At 56.0% G+C, this 16,963-nt stretch overlaps 1 protein-coding gene across 1 annotated transcript; it reads left to right on the forward strand.

The window, feature by feature from the left end:
• The first annotated feature begins 884 nt into the window (after nt 1-884).
• On the forward strand, nt 885-16,902 carry PLTP (phospholipid transfer protein). Its single transcript, XM_060233165.1, has 15 exons — nt 885-1,011; nt 1,826-1,925; nt 2,356-2,484; nt 3,208-3,363; nt 7,544-7,607; nt 8,151-8,214; nt 8,449-8,540; nt 11,203-11,379; nt 11,490-11,549; nt 13,136-13,300; nt 14,620-14,687; nt 14,792-14,834; nt 14,918-14,981; nt 15,064-15,140; nt 16,680-16,902. The coding sequence occupies exons 1-15, from the start codon at nt 885-887 to the stop codon at nt 16,785-16,787; spliced, it is 1,494 nt and encodes a 497-aa protein (XP_060089148.1). The 3' UTR covers nt 16,788-16,902.
• Nucleotides 16,903-16,963: the final 61 nt, after the last annotated feature.

Here is a 16,963-nt window from a genome sequence, read left to right on the forward strand (position 1 = left end):
TCTCTCAGCCCCACCTGCCTCACAGGGTGTCTGTTGTGGGGGAGAAAGCAGAAGGAGGTTGTGACTGCTCTGAAATTCAGAGGGAAGGGTAGGATATAAATCCAATATCTTCTTCTAGAGAGCCAGTTTGGTGCAGTGATGAAGTGCGTGCAGACTCTTATCTGGGAGAACCAGGTTGGATTCCCCACTCCTCCACCTGCAGCTGCTGGAATGGCCTTGGGTCAACCAGAGCTCTCTTATCTGGGAGAACCGGGTTTGATTCCCCCCTCCTCCACTTGCAGCTGCTGGAATGGCTTTGGGTCAGCCAGAGCTCTCTTATCTGGGAGAACCGGGTTTGATTCCCCACTCCTCCACTTCCACCTGCTGGAATGGCCTTGGGTCAGCCAGAGCTCTCTTATCTGAGAGAACCGGGTTTGATTCCCCCCTCCTCCAATTGCCCCTTCTGGAATGGCCTTGGGTCAGCCAGAGCTATCACAGGAGTTGTCCTTGAAAGGGCAGCTGCTGTGAGAGCTCTCTCAGCCCCACCCACCTCACAGGGTGTCTGTTATGGGGGAGGAAGGGGAAGGAGATTGGAGGCCACTCTGAGTCTCTGATTCAGAGAGAAGGGCGGGGTATAAATCTGCAGTCTTCATCGCACACCTCTCGGCAGCATCCCACCAGGCCAGGGGGCCACCCGAGGGCTGCTACGGGAAAGGAAGGTGGGGGAGGGATTGGGGGCAGGGGGGGCATCACTCCCAAATGCACCCCTGAGCTTGGCCCCCCTGCTCTCCAGGCCCAACAGGGGCTGCTTCTGTGTCCTGTGGGGGGGAGGGGTGCTGCAGCCTGCAGGCAGCCCCTCCCCCTGAGACCCACCCGCCCCCCCCGCTTCCCCCCCCCTCCGCAGGATGGCTTCCAGCAGGGCTCTCTGCCACTTCCTGCTCCTGCCACTCTGGCTGAGTGCTGCCGCCGTCGCTGGGGGGAGAGGAGCGCCAGGCTGTCGGATCCGAGTGACCGCCAAGGGCTTGGAGCTGGGTAAGGAGCTCGGGGGGGGGCCTTGGGGGGAGGTCCCATGCCAGCTGCTCTGTTTCTCCAAGCCTGCTTGGAGTCCTGGACCCACCTGGTCTGGGGGGGGGGGTAGAGATGGGTCAAGCCTTTGGGTCACTCTGCCAGGCAGGAGAGGAGATGGTGCCCTTTGCCCAGCAGTGGAAGGACTGGGCAACTGAAGAGGGGACGGTGCTCTTTGTCCGGCAGTGGAGAAAGGTGGCCCTTTTCTGGCAGCAGAGAGGATGGTGCCCTTTGCCCAGCAGTGGAAGGACTGGGCCCTTTGCCCAACTGGAGAGGGGACGGTGCTCTTTGCCCGGCAGTGGAGAAAGGTGGCCCTTTTCTGGCAGCAGAGAGGATGGTGCCCTTTGCCCAGCAGTGGATGGACTGGGCAACTGAAGAGGGGACGGTGCTCTTTGCCTGGCAGTGGAGAAAGGTGGCCCTTTTCTGGCAGCAGAGAGGATGGTGCCCTCTGCCTAGCAGTGGAAGGATTGGGCCCTTTGCCCAGCTGAAGAGGGCATGGAGCCCTTTGCCCGGCAGTGGAGAAAGGTGGCCCTTTTCTGGTAGCAGAGGGGATGCCGGTGCCCTCTGCCCAGCCGTGGAAGAATGCTCGCCTTTTCTCAGAAGTGGAGAACGGTTATCCTTTTCCTTCCATTGGTGGGGCCGGTGCCCTTTGCCTGGTGCAGATTGCTTGGGGGCACTGCCTGATCCGCAGAAAGGGAGTGGGGTGGGAGTGGGGCGCTGGCTCCCTGCTGCCCAGGGTTGGGGGGAGGGGGCAGAGTATGACCCTGCGGGGCTTTTGCAGTGAAGCAGGAGGGGCTGCGCTTTGTGGAGCAGGAGCTGGAGAACATCACCCTGGGCGACCTGCATGGCAAGGAGGGCCAGTTCCACTACAACATCAGCAAGTGAGTCTGCTCCCCCGCCCCCCCCCCCCCCCCAGGGCTTCCATGCCCAGAAGAGGCCCTGCCCTGTCAGGTGGGACACACAGCCCAGCCCCTGCCCCCTCCCCGCCTGCTCTGCCTGGTCCAGCGGCTGCTTGGAGCTCTTTCTGGCCAGAGGAAGTTGCCGGGATTCCCGCGGGGGTGGGGGCAGGGGCACTGCTCCTGGGGCTGGCCTGGCATGCCCGGCAGAAAGGCTTCCGCACAACAGCTCCTGGGGAGCTTTCATTGAGCCCTGGAGCGAGGCCCCAAGACGCTTGGCTGGAAGGGCACAGCACGGTCCCTGCAGAGGAGGCTCTTTTGGGTTCCTGCGAAAAGAGAGGAAGGGGCCGCGGAAGCCTCGAGCAAAGGCCGGGGGCTGGGGGGGCATCCTTGCAATCCGGCACCTCTCTTGCAGCGTGCGGGTGACGCACCTGCAGATGGTCAACTCGGACCTGCGCTTCCAGCCCAGACAGCACCTGGCCTTCGACATCCGGAATGCCTCCATCAGCCTGCGCTTCCGGCGCCAGATTCTCTACTGGTTCTTGTGAGTGACCTTCGGGCCCCCAGCCTGCATGGGGGGGGGAGGGAGCCAGTGTCTCCCTCTCCTTCCAGGGGTTCCCCTCCTGATTTGGACCTCCAGGGGGGTGTGAATGCAGGGGGGGTCTAGGGTTGCCAATCCCCAGGTGGAGGCAAGGGATCCCCCAGTTCGGAGGCCCTCCCCCCTGGTTTTTGTGGCAGAGGCACCCAAATTTCAGCCTAGCATCCGGTGCCCCTTCTCAAAAGACCCCCCACGTTTCAAAAAGACTGGACCAGGGGGTCCAGTTCTGTGAGCCGCAGAAGAAGGTGCCCCTATCCTTCATTATTTCCAAGGGAGGGAAGGCATTTAAAGGGAGCACGGTCCCTTTAAACATGATAGCCAGAACTCCCTTTGGAGTTCAAGGATGCTTGTCACACCCTTGCTCCTGGCTCCACCCCCAATGTCTCCTGGCTCCACCCCAAGGTCTCCTGGCTCCACCCCCAAAGTCCCCAGATATTTCTTGGATTGGACCCGGCAACCCTGGGGGCTGGACTGAGCCCATCTCTGCTGAGCTGCCCCTCCCCATTCTGCATGTGACCTCCAGGCTCTCCTTCTCGAAGGTGGGGGGAGGGTTCCAGGGGTCTGGGTTGATGGATGAAGGGTGGCTGGCCGGTCTTCCAAGCCCATGAAAGCTCAGGAGCCGGAAGGAAGGGTCCCCCACCTCACTGGCCTTCCCCCTTCCCTCCCCAGCTACGACATCGGCTCCATCAACACTTCCGCAGATGGGGTTCACATTCACACAGCGCTGGAACTGGCCAAGGATGCTGCTGGGCGCCTGAAGATCTCCAACACCAGCTGCAACGCCTCCATCGGCCGCATGCATGCAGGATTCAGTGGCACGCTCAGGTATTCCTCCCCCCCCCCCGCCCCTGCTTGGCCTTGTGGGCTCTTCAGCTTGGAGAAACATCGACTGTGGGGTGACAGGAGAGAGGTTGACAAGATTATGCGTGGGATGGAGAAGGTAGAGAAAGAGGTACTTTTCTCCCTTTCCCACAATACAAGAACTCGAGGGCATTCGATGAAATTGCTGAGCAGACAGGTTAAATCGGATAAAAGGAAGTCCTTCACCCAAAGGGTGATTAACATGTGGAATTCACTGCCACAGGAGGTGGTGGCGGCTACAAGCATAGACAGCTTCTAGAGGGGTTTGGATAAAAATATGGAGCAGAGGTCCATCAGTGGCTATGAGCCACAGTGTGTGTGTGTATAATTTTTTTGGCCACTGTGTGACATAGAGTATTGGGCTGGATGGGCCATTGGCCTGATCTAACATGGCTTCTCTTATGTTCTTATGTGAGACAGAGTGTTGAACTGGAGGGGCCACTGGCCTGATCCAACAGGGCTTCTCTTATGTTCTTATGTGACACAGAGTGTTGGACTGGATGGGCCACTGGCCTGATCCAACAGGGCTTCTCTTATGTTCTTATGTGTGACACAGAATGTTGGGCTGGATGGGCCATTGGCCTGATCCAACAGGGCTTCTCTTATGTTCTTATGTGTGACACAGAGTGTTGGGCTGGATGGGCCATTGGCCTGATCCAACAGGGCTTCTCTTATGGTCTTATTGGACTGGTTGGGCCACTGGCCTGATCCAACAGGGCTTCTCTTATGTTCTTATGTGACACAGAGTGTTGGGCTGGATGGGCCATTGGCCTGATCCAACAGGGCTTCTCTTATGTTCTTATGTGTGACACAGAGTGTTGGGCTGGATGGGCCATTGGCCTGATCCAACAGGGCTTCTCTTATGTTCTTATGTGTGATACAGAGTGTTGGACTGGATGGGCCACTGGCCTGATCCAACAGGGCTTCTCTTATGTTCTTATGTGACACAGAGTGTTGGACTGGAGGGGCCCTGGCCTGATCCAACAGGGCTTCTCTTATGTGACACAGAGTGTTGCATTGGGTGGGCCACTGGCCTGATCCCACATGACTTCTCTTATGTTCTTATGTTCTTGTGCGTCTGGTTGGACATAACAGGGGGCTCTCCATCGAAGGAGCCAGATGCATCCCCCTCGGCAAAATCTGCCCTGCCCCATTTCCACAGGGTAGGGTTGCCAATCCCCAGGTGGGGGCAGGGCATCCCCTGGTTTGGAGGCCCTCCCCCTGCTTCAGGGTCATCAGAAAGCGGGGGGGAGCGGAGGAGAAGGAGATATCTGCTGGTAACTATTATTCCCTATGGAGAGCTATTCCCATGGGAAATAAAGGAGAATTGATCCACGGGTATCTGGGGCTTTTTTGGGGGGGCTGTTTTTTGAGGAAGACGCACCACATTTTCAGTACAGCATCCAGGGCCTCTCACCAAAATACCCCCAAAGTTTCAAAAAGATTGGACTGAGGGATCCAACTCTATGAGCCCACAAAGAAGGTGCCCTCTCCTTCATTATTTCCTATGGAAGGAAGGCATTCAAAAAGGTGTGCTGTCCCATTAAATGTGATGGCCAGAACTCCCTTTGGGGTTCAATTATGCTTGTCACACCCTTGCTCCTGGCTCCATCACCTTAAAGTCCCCAGATATTTCTCGAACTGGACTTGGCAACCCTTCCACAGGGGCCTCTGGGTGGGTGGCTTCCTCTTCACTGGGGCTGTGCAGACTTTTTAAAGAAGTTATTGGTCTTGCGGTTGGCCAGCTGGCTTTTCATCTTTGTCCTTTCAAAAAGAAATGCATTTCTGGCTGTAGCTTCTCTCCCCGCCCCCCAGTTGGCAGGAAATGATTGCAGGAGGTTTCCTCACCCAAGGAACACTTGAGACCCAACTTTGCGGGTGTTTTTAAAGACTCTTCCTCCCGGGGGGTGGGGGGGAGGAGAATTACCCAAAAGCCACCACAGGGACTTTAAAAAAAAATTCTTTAATTATAGCCACACACCAAGCACCCTTTCCTAGGACTGAGAGAAGCATGGTTTCTCCTTCTGTTTTCAGGCCCAGGCTGTGGACTTGAAAACAAACATCAGGAGTTACTGAATTTATTTCTGAGTCAATGTGAAAACCTTGTGTTCACTCAGCTCCCTAGTTAAAAACTTTATTTAAAAGTAATCTAACTAAATGTGAGAGAGAACAGAAGAGAAGCCCTGTTGGATCAGGCCAATGACCCCTCCAGTCCAACACTCTGTGTCATATAAGAGAAGCCATGTTGGATCAGGCCAATGGCCACTCCAGTCCAGCACTCTGTGTCACAAAAGAACATAAGAGAAGCCCTGTTGGATCAGGCCAGTGGCCCCTCCAGTCCAGCACTCTGTGTCACATAAGAACATAAGAGAAGCCCTGTTGGATCAGGCCGATGGCCCATCCAGTCCAACACTCTGTGTCACATAAGAACATAAGAGAAGCCCTGTTGGATCAGGCCAGTGGCCCCTCCAGTCCAGCACTCTGTGTCACATAAGAACATAAGAGAAGCCCTGTTGGATCAGGCCGATGGCCCATCCAGTCCAACACTCTGTGTCACATAAGAACATAAGAGAAGCCCTGTTGGATCAGGCCAATGGCCCCTCCAGTCCAACACTCTGTGTCCCACAGTGGCCAAAAAAACCAGGTGCCATCAAGAGGTCTGTCAGTGGTGCCAGGACACTAGCAGCCCTCCCACTGTGCCCCCCCCAAAACACCAAGAATACACTGCCCCAGAGATAAGAACATAAGAGAAGCCCTGTTGGATCAAGCTAGTGCCCCCTCCAGTACAACACTCTGTGTCACATAAGAACATAAGAGAAGCCCTGTTGGATCAGGCCAATGGCCCTTCCAGTCCAACACTCTGTGTCATATAAGAACATAAGAGAAGCCATGTTGGATCAGGCCAGTGGCCCATCCAGTCCAACACTCTGTGTCATATAAGAACATAAGAGAAGCCCTGTTGGATGAGGCCAATGGCCCCTCCAGTCCAACACTCTGTTTCCCACAGTGGCCAAAAAATCCAGGTGCCATCAAGAGGTCTGTCAGTGGTGCCAGGACACTAGCAGCCCTCCCACTGTGCCCCCCCCCCAAACACCAAGAATACACTGCCCCAGAGATAAGAACATAAAGGAAGCCATGATGGATCAGGCCAATGGCCCATCCAGTCCAACACTCTGTGTAACACAGTTGCCAAAAAAACCCCAGGTGCCATCAGGAGGTCGATCAGTGGGGCCAGGACACTAGAAGCCCCCCCACTGTTGCCCCCCCCAAGCACCAAGAATACAGAGCATCAGTGCTCCAGACATAAGAACAGAAGAGAAGCCATGTTGGATCAGGCCAGTGGCCCATCCAGTCCAACACTCTGTGTCACATAAGAGAAGCCATGTTGGATCAGGCCAATGGCCCCTCCAGTCCAACACTGTGTGTCACATAAGAACAAAAGAGAAGCCCTGTTGGATCAGGCCAATGGCCCATCCAGTACAACACTCTGTGTCACATAAGAACATAAGAGAAGCCCTGTTGGATCAGGCCATTGGCCCATCCAGTCCAACACTCTGTGTCACAGAAGAACAGAAGAGAAGCCCTGTTGGATCAGGCCAGTGGCCCATCCAGTCCAACACTCTGTGTCACATAAGAACATAAGAGAAGCCCTGTTGGATCAGGCCATTGGCCCATCCAGTCCAACACTCTGTGTCACAGAAGAACAGAAGAGAAGCCCTGTTGGATCAGGCCAGTGGCCCATCCAGTCCAACACTCTGTGTCACATAAGAACATAAGAGAAGCCCTGTTGGATCAGGCCAGTGGTCCATCCAGTCCAACACTCTTTTTAGCTGAGGCCGTGGACGTCTAATACGGTCGGCTTCTCCTGGTCAAATTGCCATGATAATGTTACTGTCAATTTTGATGTTCAGGGGAGGGACGGTGGCTCAGTGGTTGAGCATCTGCTCGGGAAGCAGGAGGTCCCAGGTTCAGTCCCTGGCATCTCCAAAAAAGGGTCCAGGCAAATAGGTGTGGAAAACCTCAGCTTGAGACCCTGGAGAGCCGCTGCCAGTCTGAGAAGACAATACTGACTTCGATGGACCAAGGGTCTGATTCAGTAGAAGGCAGCTTCATATGTTCATAGCATCTTCTGTGCTCTCTGCAGAAAGGTGTATGAGTTCCTGGCCACCTTCATCACCAGCGGCATGCGCTTCCTCCTCAACCAGCAGGTAAGAAGGAAGTGGAGGTGGGGGGAGCAAGACCTGTCCCCTCTCAGGTGCTCCTCCCTCACTGCAGCTGAGTGGGACCCATGGCCTCTCCCAAATCAGAGGGGCCACGGTAGCTCAGCTCCTCGGGTTGCTGCAGAACAGATCTCAGAGCACTCACCAAGACCCCCGCCTCCCAATCTAATCCTCCCTGGGGGGGGGGGGCACGGCTACCTCTGCTCTCCTCCTAGGTCCCCTTTCCTTTGAGGGGCTTCTTCATCCTTTGCATCACCTTGCTGTGTTCAGAGTGATGGCAGCTAAAAGGGCAATGGCCAGGAACTCCTGTTCTTTACATGGAGCCCATTCTTGTGAGCCTCTGAGCATGGACAGAGTTCTTTCCCAGCCCACGCTGATCGAAAAGTCGGGAGGAGGGCTTTACAGGCTCCTCTCCCCTCCTGCCTCTCATTTTGGCCAGGGAGCGCTTGAGGCATTCACACACACATACACCCCACCCCCAGCTCAAGGGATACTGTGGCTTCCCTCCCCCACGTCTCTTCTCCTTTGTAGATCTGCCCGGTGCTCAACCACGCAGGGTTGGTGTTGCTGAACTCGGTTCTGGACACGGTGCCCGGTGAGTGTGGGCAGGGGGAAAGGACTGGTCAAGCACGCCCAGAAAGGCCCAGTGGCCAAAGGGGCAGAGGCCTAGCGATGATGGCCATCTGACATCTGCCTTGGACTAGATGACCCTTGGAGGTGTCGTCCATGATTCTATGATGGAGCAGAGGGGTGGCTCTTCTGGGCAGGGCGAAGGGGGGTGGAGGCTGGCCAGAAGACACTCTCTTCCTCTCCTCCTCCTCCCTTGCAGTGCGCAACCCAGCGGACGATTACATTGGGATCGACTACTCCCTCCTGAAGGATCCCGTAATCACCTCTGACACCATGGACTTGGACTTTAAGGTATCTGCTGTCAGAGAGAGGGGACAGGCAGTGGTTGGCAAGTCAGGCATGGCTCTGGGAGGACCAGGCTGAAATTTTTCTCCCCCCCACCCCTGCCATGAAGCTTGCAGGGTGGGGGCTGGACCCCTCCCGAACTCCCAGTCTCACTGGCCTCTCTGGGTGGTTGCGAAGATTGGAGGGAAGAGAGAAGCACCACCCACACTCCTCTGTTTCCTGTGGCCCCGGAAGGTCGGACCAGAACCAACGGGTTGAAATTAAATCAAGAGATTCCGGCTCAACATTAGGAAGAATTTCCTGACTGTCAGAGCGATTCCTCAGTGGAACAGGCTTCCTCCTCGGGAGGTGGTGGGCTCTCCTTCCTTGGAGGCTTTTAAACAGAGGCTAGGTGGCCATCTGACAGCAATGTCGATCCTGTGAATTTAGGGGGAGGCGTTTGTGAGTTTCCTGCATTCTGCAGGGGGTTCGACTAGATGACCCTGGAGGTCCCTTCCAACTCTTCTATGATCCTAACAGGCTTCCTCCTCGGGAGGTGGTGGGCTCTCCTTCCTTGGAGGTTTCTCAACAGAGGCTCGATGGCCCTCTGACAGCAATGAGGATCCTGTGAATTTAGGGGGAGGGGTTTGTGAGTTTCCTGCATTCTGCAGGGGGTTCGACTAGATGACCCTGGAGGTCCCTTCCAACTCTTCTATGATCCTAACAGGCTTCCTCCTCGTGAGGTGGTGGGCTCTCCTTCCTTGGAGGTTTTTCAGCAGAGCCTAGATGGCCATCTGACAGTGATGAAGGTCTTGGGAATTTAGGGGGAGGGGTTTGTGAGTTCCCTGCTTTGTGCAGGGACCATCACCAGTGGTCTGACCTAGCCTCAGATCGCAAAGCATGGAGGCACACCATCCACCAGCCTGTCTCTTCCTTTGAGAACGCACGCATAGCTGGTCTTGAGGACAAAAGGAGATTGAGGAAGAATCGCACTGCTACAGCACCAACCCTAAATCAGACTTTTCCCTGCAGCCACTGTGGCCGGACCTGCCTGTCCCGCATTGGTCTTGTCAGGCACCAGCGAGCCTGCAGCAGACGTGGACTATTGCACCCTTCTTAAATCTTCGTTCGCGAAGCCAAGCCGAGAGAGAGAGAGAGAGAGAGAGAGAGCAGGGGGTTGGACTAGATGACCCTGGAGGTCCCTTCCAGCTCTTCTATGATTCTAAGCTCTGAGGCAAAGAAGGGGATAAAAAAAAATGCCGTGAATGAGAGGGGGAAGCTGCAGGCTGGAGGAGCAGATTCTGGCAGAAGAGGAGTAGCAGGAGAGCCGTGGCTGGGGCAGGCGGAGTGGGGTGGGAGATTCAGGAAGGAAGCGGCCCACCTACTCAATTGCCCTGCAGGTATCTTCCTCCCCCAATGGGCAGATGTCGCCAGAGCCAGGCGTGTGGGCAGGTGAAGGACTTCTCTTTCGCCTCCTTCCCAAAGGAAGCCAGTCGGTGCCCAACCAAAAGCCCCTATAACATTTCTTTGTGACGTGCGTTTCTTAGGCAACGAGAAGGACATTGGAGTGCAAAGTTTGGTGTAGTTGTTAAGTGTAACATGTGCAGACTCTTATCTGGGAGAACCGGGTTTGATTCCCCACTCCTCCACTTGCACCTGCTAGCATGGCCTTGGGTCAGCCATAGCTCTGGCAGAGGTTGTCCTTGAAAGGGCAGCTGCTGGGAGAGCCCTCTCAGCCCCACCCACCTCACAGGGTGTCTGTTGTGGGGGAGGGAGATAAAGGAGATTGTGAGCCGCTCTGAGGGAGTGGAGGGCGGGATATAAATGCAATATCTTCATCTACCTCACAGGGTGTCTGTTGTGGGGAAGGAAGGGAACGGAGATTGTAGACCGCTCTGAGCCTCTGTCCTTGAAAGGGCAGCTGCTGTGAGAGCCCTCTCCAGCCCCACCCACCTCACAGGGTGTCTGTTGTGGGGGAGGGAGATAAAGGAGATTGTGAGCTGCTCTGAGACTCTTCGGAGTGGAGGGCGGGATATAAATCCAATATCTTCATCTACCTCACAGGGTATCTTTTGTGGGAGAGGCAGTGAAAGGAGCTTGTGAGCCGCTCTGAGACGCTTCGGAGTGGAGGGTGGGATATAAATCCAATATCTTCATCTACCTCACAGGGTGTCTGTTGTGGGGGAGGAAGGGAAAGGAGATTGTGAGCCGCTCTGAGACTCTTCGGAGTGGAGGGCGGGATATAAATCCAATATCTTCATCTACCTCACAGGGTGTCTGTTGTGGGGGAGGAAGGGAAAGGAGATTGTGAGCCGCTCTGAGCCTCTTCGGAGTGGAGGGCGGGATATAAATCCAATATCTTCATCTACCTCACAGGGTGTCTGTTGTGGGAGAGGAAGGGAAAGGAGATTGTGAGCTGCTCTGAGACTCTTCGGAGTGGAGGGCGAGATATAAATCCAATATCTTCTTCATCAAAGGGGGGGCGGGCAAGTAGTGCTGGGGCGACCAGGAGGCTGTGCTGGATGCAGTGTTTAGAACAGTTTTTTTTGGGGTCAAATGCCTTCCCCCAGGGTAACCCAAGGGGGGCAGTCGTCAGGGACCGTTTCCAACGCAGGTGGGGGGCTGGCGGGGGAGGGTCGTGTGTCTTAAGAGCAGGGGGCTGCCTCTGACCCACCTCTCGCCTTCTCAGGGCTCCTTCTTCCCCCTGGGGGATGAAAACAAGACCCTCCCCAACCTGGCCACGGAGCCTCTCGTCAAGGAGACGGAGCGCATGGTGTACGTGGCGCTCTCCGAGTACTTCTTCGAATCCGCCCTGTTTGCCTACTACCATGCCGGGGTTCTGAACATGGAGCTTGCTGGTGAACAGGTGTGTGTGTGGGGGGGTGGGTGGGAAGGCAGAGAGACCCTCTCTGAAGGGCACTCTGGGCAGGAAGGGCTGGGGGCAGCACTCATCCCGGGGCTCTGCTCTCCATCCAGGTGCCCAAAGACTTGGACGTCCTGTTGAGAGCCTCCTTTTTTGGGAGCATCTTACTCATGGTAAGTGACGCAGGTCATGGAGGCTGCTGCTGGGCCCCACCAGGCAGGAGGGGAGAGAAGGGGGCAGGCCGAGGGGCCCAGTGTGTGCGTCCAAGGCCTTCTGCCCAAGAACTCTGGGCCAACAAGGTCTCTGCCTGCTCTATGGCTGAGACTGGCCAGGTCTCCACAACAAGGGGGGTTTCTAGGCTCCCCCTCCCCTCCCTGTATTTTTGGCCACACTGGAGCAGGATGACAGACACAGTGTCAGTGTGTGTGGCGGTGGAGTGCCTTCTTGCCAGCGCTGGGGCCAGGCCCCCGTTCCTTCAGCAGCACGAGGCCTCCTCGCTGGGGTGTCTTTACAGACAGCAACCTTGGAAAAAGGTGGAGGGCCCCTGCTACCGTTCTTCACTCACCCCCCCACACACACACACAAACATCCTTTGGTGTCTACTCTCAAAGTTGTCATAAGAGGTACCGGCTGGCAGGGCCGGCTTGCCCACTAGGCATTTGCCTAATTCTGTAAACTTGTCAACTGTTTTCTAAGGGAGGGACGGAGGCTCAGGGGTAGAGCATCTGCTTGGGAAGCAGGAGGTCCCAGGTTCAATCCCCGGCATCTCCAAAAAAGGGTCCAGGCAAATAGGTGTGGAAAACCTCAGCTTGAGACCCTGGAGAGCAGGGGAGGGATGGTGGCTCAGTGGTAGAGCATCTGCTTGGGAAGCAGAAGGTCCCAGGTTCAATCCCCACTGGCATCTCCAACTAAAAAGGGTCCAGGCAAGCAGGTGTGAAAAACCTCAGCTTGAGACCCTGGAGAGCCGCTGCCAGCCTGAGTAGACAAGACTGACTTTGATGGACCGAGGGGGATTTGATTCAGTAGAAGGCAGCTTCATATGTTCATATGAACAATGGATCTCCCAAAACCTTTAGGGGAGAGATGGTGGCTCAATGGTAGAGCATCTGCTTGGTAAGCAGAAGGTCCCAGGTTCAATCCCCGACATCTCCAACTAAAAAGGGTCCAGGCAAGTAAGTGTGAAAAACCTCAGCTTGAGACCCTCGAGAGACATGAATGGGGCTGTGGCTCAGTGGTAGAACCTCTGCTCGGTAAGCAGAAGGACCCAGATTCAATCCCTGGCATCTCCAACTAAGAAGGGTCCACGCAAGTAGGCATGAAAAACCTCAGCTTGAGACCCTGGAGAGCCGCTGCCAGTCTGAGTAGACAAGACTGACTTTGATGGACCCAGGGGGGCTGATTCAGTAGAAGCCAGCTTCATAGGTTCATATGCCCAGGGTGCTGGGGGGGGCACCAAATTGGGCTCCCCCCAGCACCCAAGACAAATGCTTAATTGCCCAGGGGCACTTTAGGTGGGTGGGAAGAAAAAATGGGAGGGAGTCGGCCTGGGGGCGTGTGGGCAGTAAGTCTTTCGGGCCGGCCCTGCCTGCTGGATCAGACCACTGTGGGGCCACCCCACACACCCTCCAGCCAGCTCCCACGGAGGTCCCAGGGCAAGACGGGCTGTTCTCAGACCCCACCGACACCCCCGTCGCTCCTTCGTGGGCTCTGCTGCTGCCCCCTCTTCCAGGCTGATCGGCCTCCATCTGCCCCCCCCCAGAACCCCTCCGTGGTTGATGCACCCCTGCTGCTGCAGCTGCAAGTGACGGCTCCCCCCACCTGCGTCATCAAGCCCTCCAGCACCACCGTCTCCGTCTCGGCCACCCTGGGCATCTTCTTGGTGCCCCCCAACGAACCCCTCGTCCAGCTTACCAGCATGACTATGGTAAGCCAAGTGGGGCTGGGACTCTCCTGCCCCAGAGGGCCCCCCCCAGGTCATCCCACCCTCCCTGTCTCTTGGCCATGGGGGGGGGGGTGGGACTCATTCATGACAACCTCACCTAAGGCTCATTCACTCATTGAGAGCCAGTTTGGTGTAGTGGTTAAGTGTGCAGACTCTTATCTGGGAGAACCGGGTTTGATTCCCCACTCCTCCACTTGCAACTGCTGGAATGGCCTTGGGTCAGCCAGAGCTCTCTTATCTGGGAGAACCGGGTTTGATTCCCCACTCCTCCCCTTGCAGCTGCTGCAATGGCCTTGGGTCAGCCAGAGCTCTCTTATCTGGGAGAACCGGGTTTGATTCCCCACTCCTCAACTTCCACCTGCTGGAATGGCCTTGGGTCAGCCAGAGCTCTCTTATCTGGGAGAACCGGGATTGATTCCCCACTCCTCAACTTCCACCTGCTGGAATGGCCTTGGGTCAACCAGAGCTCTCTTATCGGGGAGAACCGAGTTTGATTCCCCACTCCTCCACTTGCACCTGCTGCAATGGCCTTGGGCCAGCCATAGCCCTGGCAGAGGTTGTCCTTGAAAGGGCAGCTTCTGGGAGAGCTCTCTCAGCCCCACCCACCTCACAGGGTGTCTGTTGTGGGGGAGGAAGATAAAGGAGATTGTGAGCAGCTCTGAGATTGAGAGTAAAAGACGGGGTATAAATCTGCAGTCTTCTTAGGTGCAAGGACTCCTTTCTGGAGAACCGTGTTTGATTCCCCACTCCTCCACTTGCATCTTCTGGAATGGCTTTGGGTCAACCATAGCTTTTGCAGTTGCCCTTGAATGTGCAGCTGCTGGGAGAGCGCTCTCAGCCCCACCCATCTCACAGGGTGTCTGTTGTGGGGGGGGGGGGGGAAGGTAAAATGAGATTGTGACCGCTCTGAGTCTCTGAGATTCAGAGTATAGGGTGGGGTGTAAATCTAGGGTCGTCGTCTTCTCCACTTGCAGCTGCTGGAATGGCTTTGGGTCAGGCATAGCTCTTGTAGGAGTTGTCCTTGAAAGGGCAGCTTCTGGGAGACCTCTCTCAGCCACGCCCACTTCACAGGGTGTCTGTTGTGGGGGAGGAAGGGAATGGAGATTGTGACCACTCTGATTCAGAGAGAAGGGCGGGGTATAAATCTCCGTCTTCTTCTTCTTCCGAGAGGGCATGAACTGGACCACTTTGATATTCTTGGGTTGTGTGTGTGCGTGAAGATGCTGCATCCTTGGCTGGGGTGGGTGCGAAACAGCTCCTGGGGGAGGCACTCCTGGCCTTTGTCTCTCCTCTCCTCGCAGGACGCACGGCTGAACGCCAAGGTGACCATGCACAAGAAGGCCCTGCAGGTCCAGCTGGACCTGAGAAGGTAGATCAGGCCTGGGCGGGCAGGAGAGGCTGAGAGGGCGGGGGAGCAAAGAGGAGGAGGAGGGCGAGGCCTCTGCTCAACCTCTTCCTGCCTGTCCCTTTTAGGTTCCGGATCTCCTCCAACCAGTCGGCCCTGGAGTCCCTGGCGGTAAGTGCCGGTGACCAGAGGGGCACCGGTGACCCTTCCTGCCAAAGGGACCCCCCTTCTCACCCACCCCCCCTTTCTTCCAGCTGATCCCCCTCCAAGGGCCTCTGAAGACGCTGCTGCAGCTGGCCATTATGCCCCTCATCAATGGTAAGAGCAGGCTTGGGGAGGGCTGCGGGGCAGGCGACCAGGGAAGGGCCTGGCTTGACACTGACCCCGGCTCTCCCTGCAGAAAAGATGAAGAGGGGCGTCCAGGTCCCCCTCCCGGAAGGCATGGACTTCACCAAGGAGGTGGTCACCAACCACATGGTAGGTGGGGGGCTGACCACAAAGCCAGAACCAGGCAGCCTCTGCTCAGCTGCCACCTAGCAGTACCCCACCCCTTCACTCTCTTTCCAGTTTGGTGTGGTGGTTAAGTGTGCGGACTCTTATCTGGGAGAACCGGCTTTGATTCCCCACTCCTCCACTTGCACCTGCTGGAATGGCCTTGGGTTAGTCATAGCTTTGGCGGAGCTGTCCTTGAAAGGGCAGCTTCTGGGAAAGCTCTCTCAGCCCCACCCGCCTCACAGGGTATCTGTTGTGGAGGAGGAAAGGAAAGGAGCTTGTAGGCCACTCAGACTCTGTCCTTGAAAGGGCAGCTTCTGCAAGAGCTCTCTCAGCTCTACCCACCTCACAGGGTGTGTTGTGTGGGAGGAAGAGAAAGGAGATTGTAGGCTGCTCTGAGACTCTGTCCTTGAAAGGGCAGCTTCTGGGAGAGCTCTCTCAGCCCTACCCACCTCACAGGGTGTCTGTTGTGGGGGAGGAAGAGAAAGGAGATTGTGAGCCGCTCTGAGACTCTTTGGAGTGGAGGGCGGGATATAAATCCAATATCTTCATCTACCTCACAGGGTGTCTGTTGTGAGGGAGGAAGGGAAAGGAGATTGTGAGCCACGCTGAGACTCTTCGGAGTGGAGGGCAGGATATAGATCCAATATCTTCATCTACCTCACAGGGTGTCTGTTGTGGGGGAGGAAGGGAAAGGAGATTGTGAGCCACTCTGAGACTCTTTGGAGTGGAGGGCGGGATATAAATCCAATATCTTCATCTACCTCACAGGGTGTCTGTTGTGAGGGAGGAAGGGAAAGGAGATTGTGAGCCACCCTGAGACTCTTCGGAGTGGAGGGCAGGATATAGATCCAATATCTTCATCTACCTCACAGGGTGTCTGTTGTGGGGGAGGAAGGGAAAGGAGATTGTGAGCCACTCTGAGACTCTTTGGAGTGGAGGGCGGGATATAAATCCAATATCTTCATCTACCTCACAGGGTGTCTGTTGTGAGGGAGGAAGGGAAAGGAGATTGTGAGCCGCTCTGAGACTCTTCGGAGTGGAGGGCGGGATATAAATCCAATATCTTCATCTACCTCACAGGTGTCTGTTGTGGGGGAGGAAGGGAAAGGAGATTGTGAGCTGCTCTGAGACTCTTTGCAGTGGAAGGCGGGATATAAATCCAATATCTTCATCTACCTCACAGGGTGTCTGTTGTGGGGGAGGAAGGGAAAGGAGATTGTGAGCCGCTCTGAGACCCTTTGGAGTGGAGGGCGGGATATAAATCCAATATCTTCATCTACCTCACAGGGTGTCTGTTGTGGGGGAGGAAGGGAAAGGAGACTGTGAGCCGCTCTGAGACTCTTTGGAGTGGAGGGCGGGATATAAATCCAATATCTTCATCTACCTCACAGGTGTCTGTTGTGGGGGAGGAAGGGAAAGGAGATTGAATTGAGTCCCCGCTCTGGGACTCTTGAGTGGAGTGCAGAATATAAATCCAATGTCATCATCATCTTCTTTCCTCTCCCCCCGCCCCCACCACAGGGCTACCTGACCATAGAGGCAGACCTCCACTTCTCCAAAGGCCTGAAGGAAGTCATCGAGAAGTACCGGGCAGCGTCCAGCCGCAGACCAGCCCCTCGGGCAGCCTGAGTGCCCCCCCTCTTGTGGAAGGGCAGAGGCCCCCTGGCCTGCCTCCTCCGGAGAGCTCCCCTCTGTCCCAACCCCAAACGGGCTGCAAAGCAGGGCCAATAAACAGCTCTCCTTTAATGTCAAGGTCCCAGGATTACTCGCCCGGTGCTGGCTCACACCTGCAGGGCAAAGATGCA

The sequence above is a fragment of the Heteronotia binoei genome, chromosome 2 (assembly GCF_032191835.1).
Source record: "Heteronotia binoei isolate CCM8104 ecotype False Entrance Well chromosome 2, APGP_CSIRO_Hbin_v1, whole genome shotgun sequence".
NCBI classification, from domain to species: Eukaryota; Metazoa; Chordata; class Lepidosauria; order Squamata; family Gekkonidae; genus Heteronotia; species Heteronotia binoei.

Excerpts from the sequence above, each read along its gene's own strand:
- PLTP (XM_060233165.1), top strand. The coding sequence starts at position 885 with ATGGCTTCCAGCAGGGCTCTCTGCCACTTCCTGCTCCTGCCACTCTGG. Across the intron at positions 3,364-7,543 it reads GGATTCAGTGGCACGCTCAG|AAAGGTGTATGAGTTCCTGG; the intron begins GTATTCCTCCCC and ends TGCTCTCTGCAG. Across the intron at positions 8,541-11,202 it reads CCATGGACTTGGACTTTAAG|GGCTCCTTCTTCCCCCTGGG; the intron begins GTATCTGCTGTC and ends TCGCCTTCTCAG.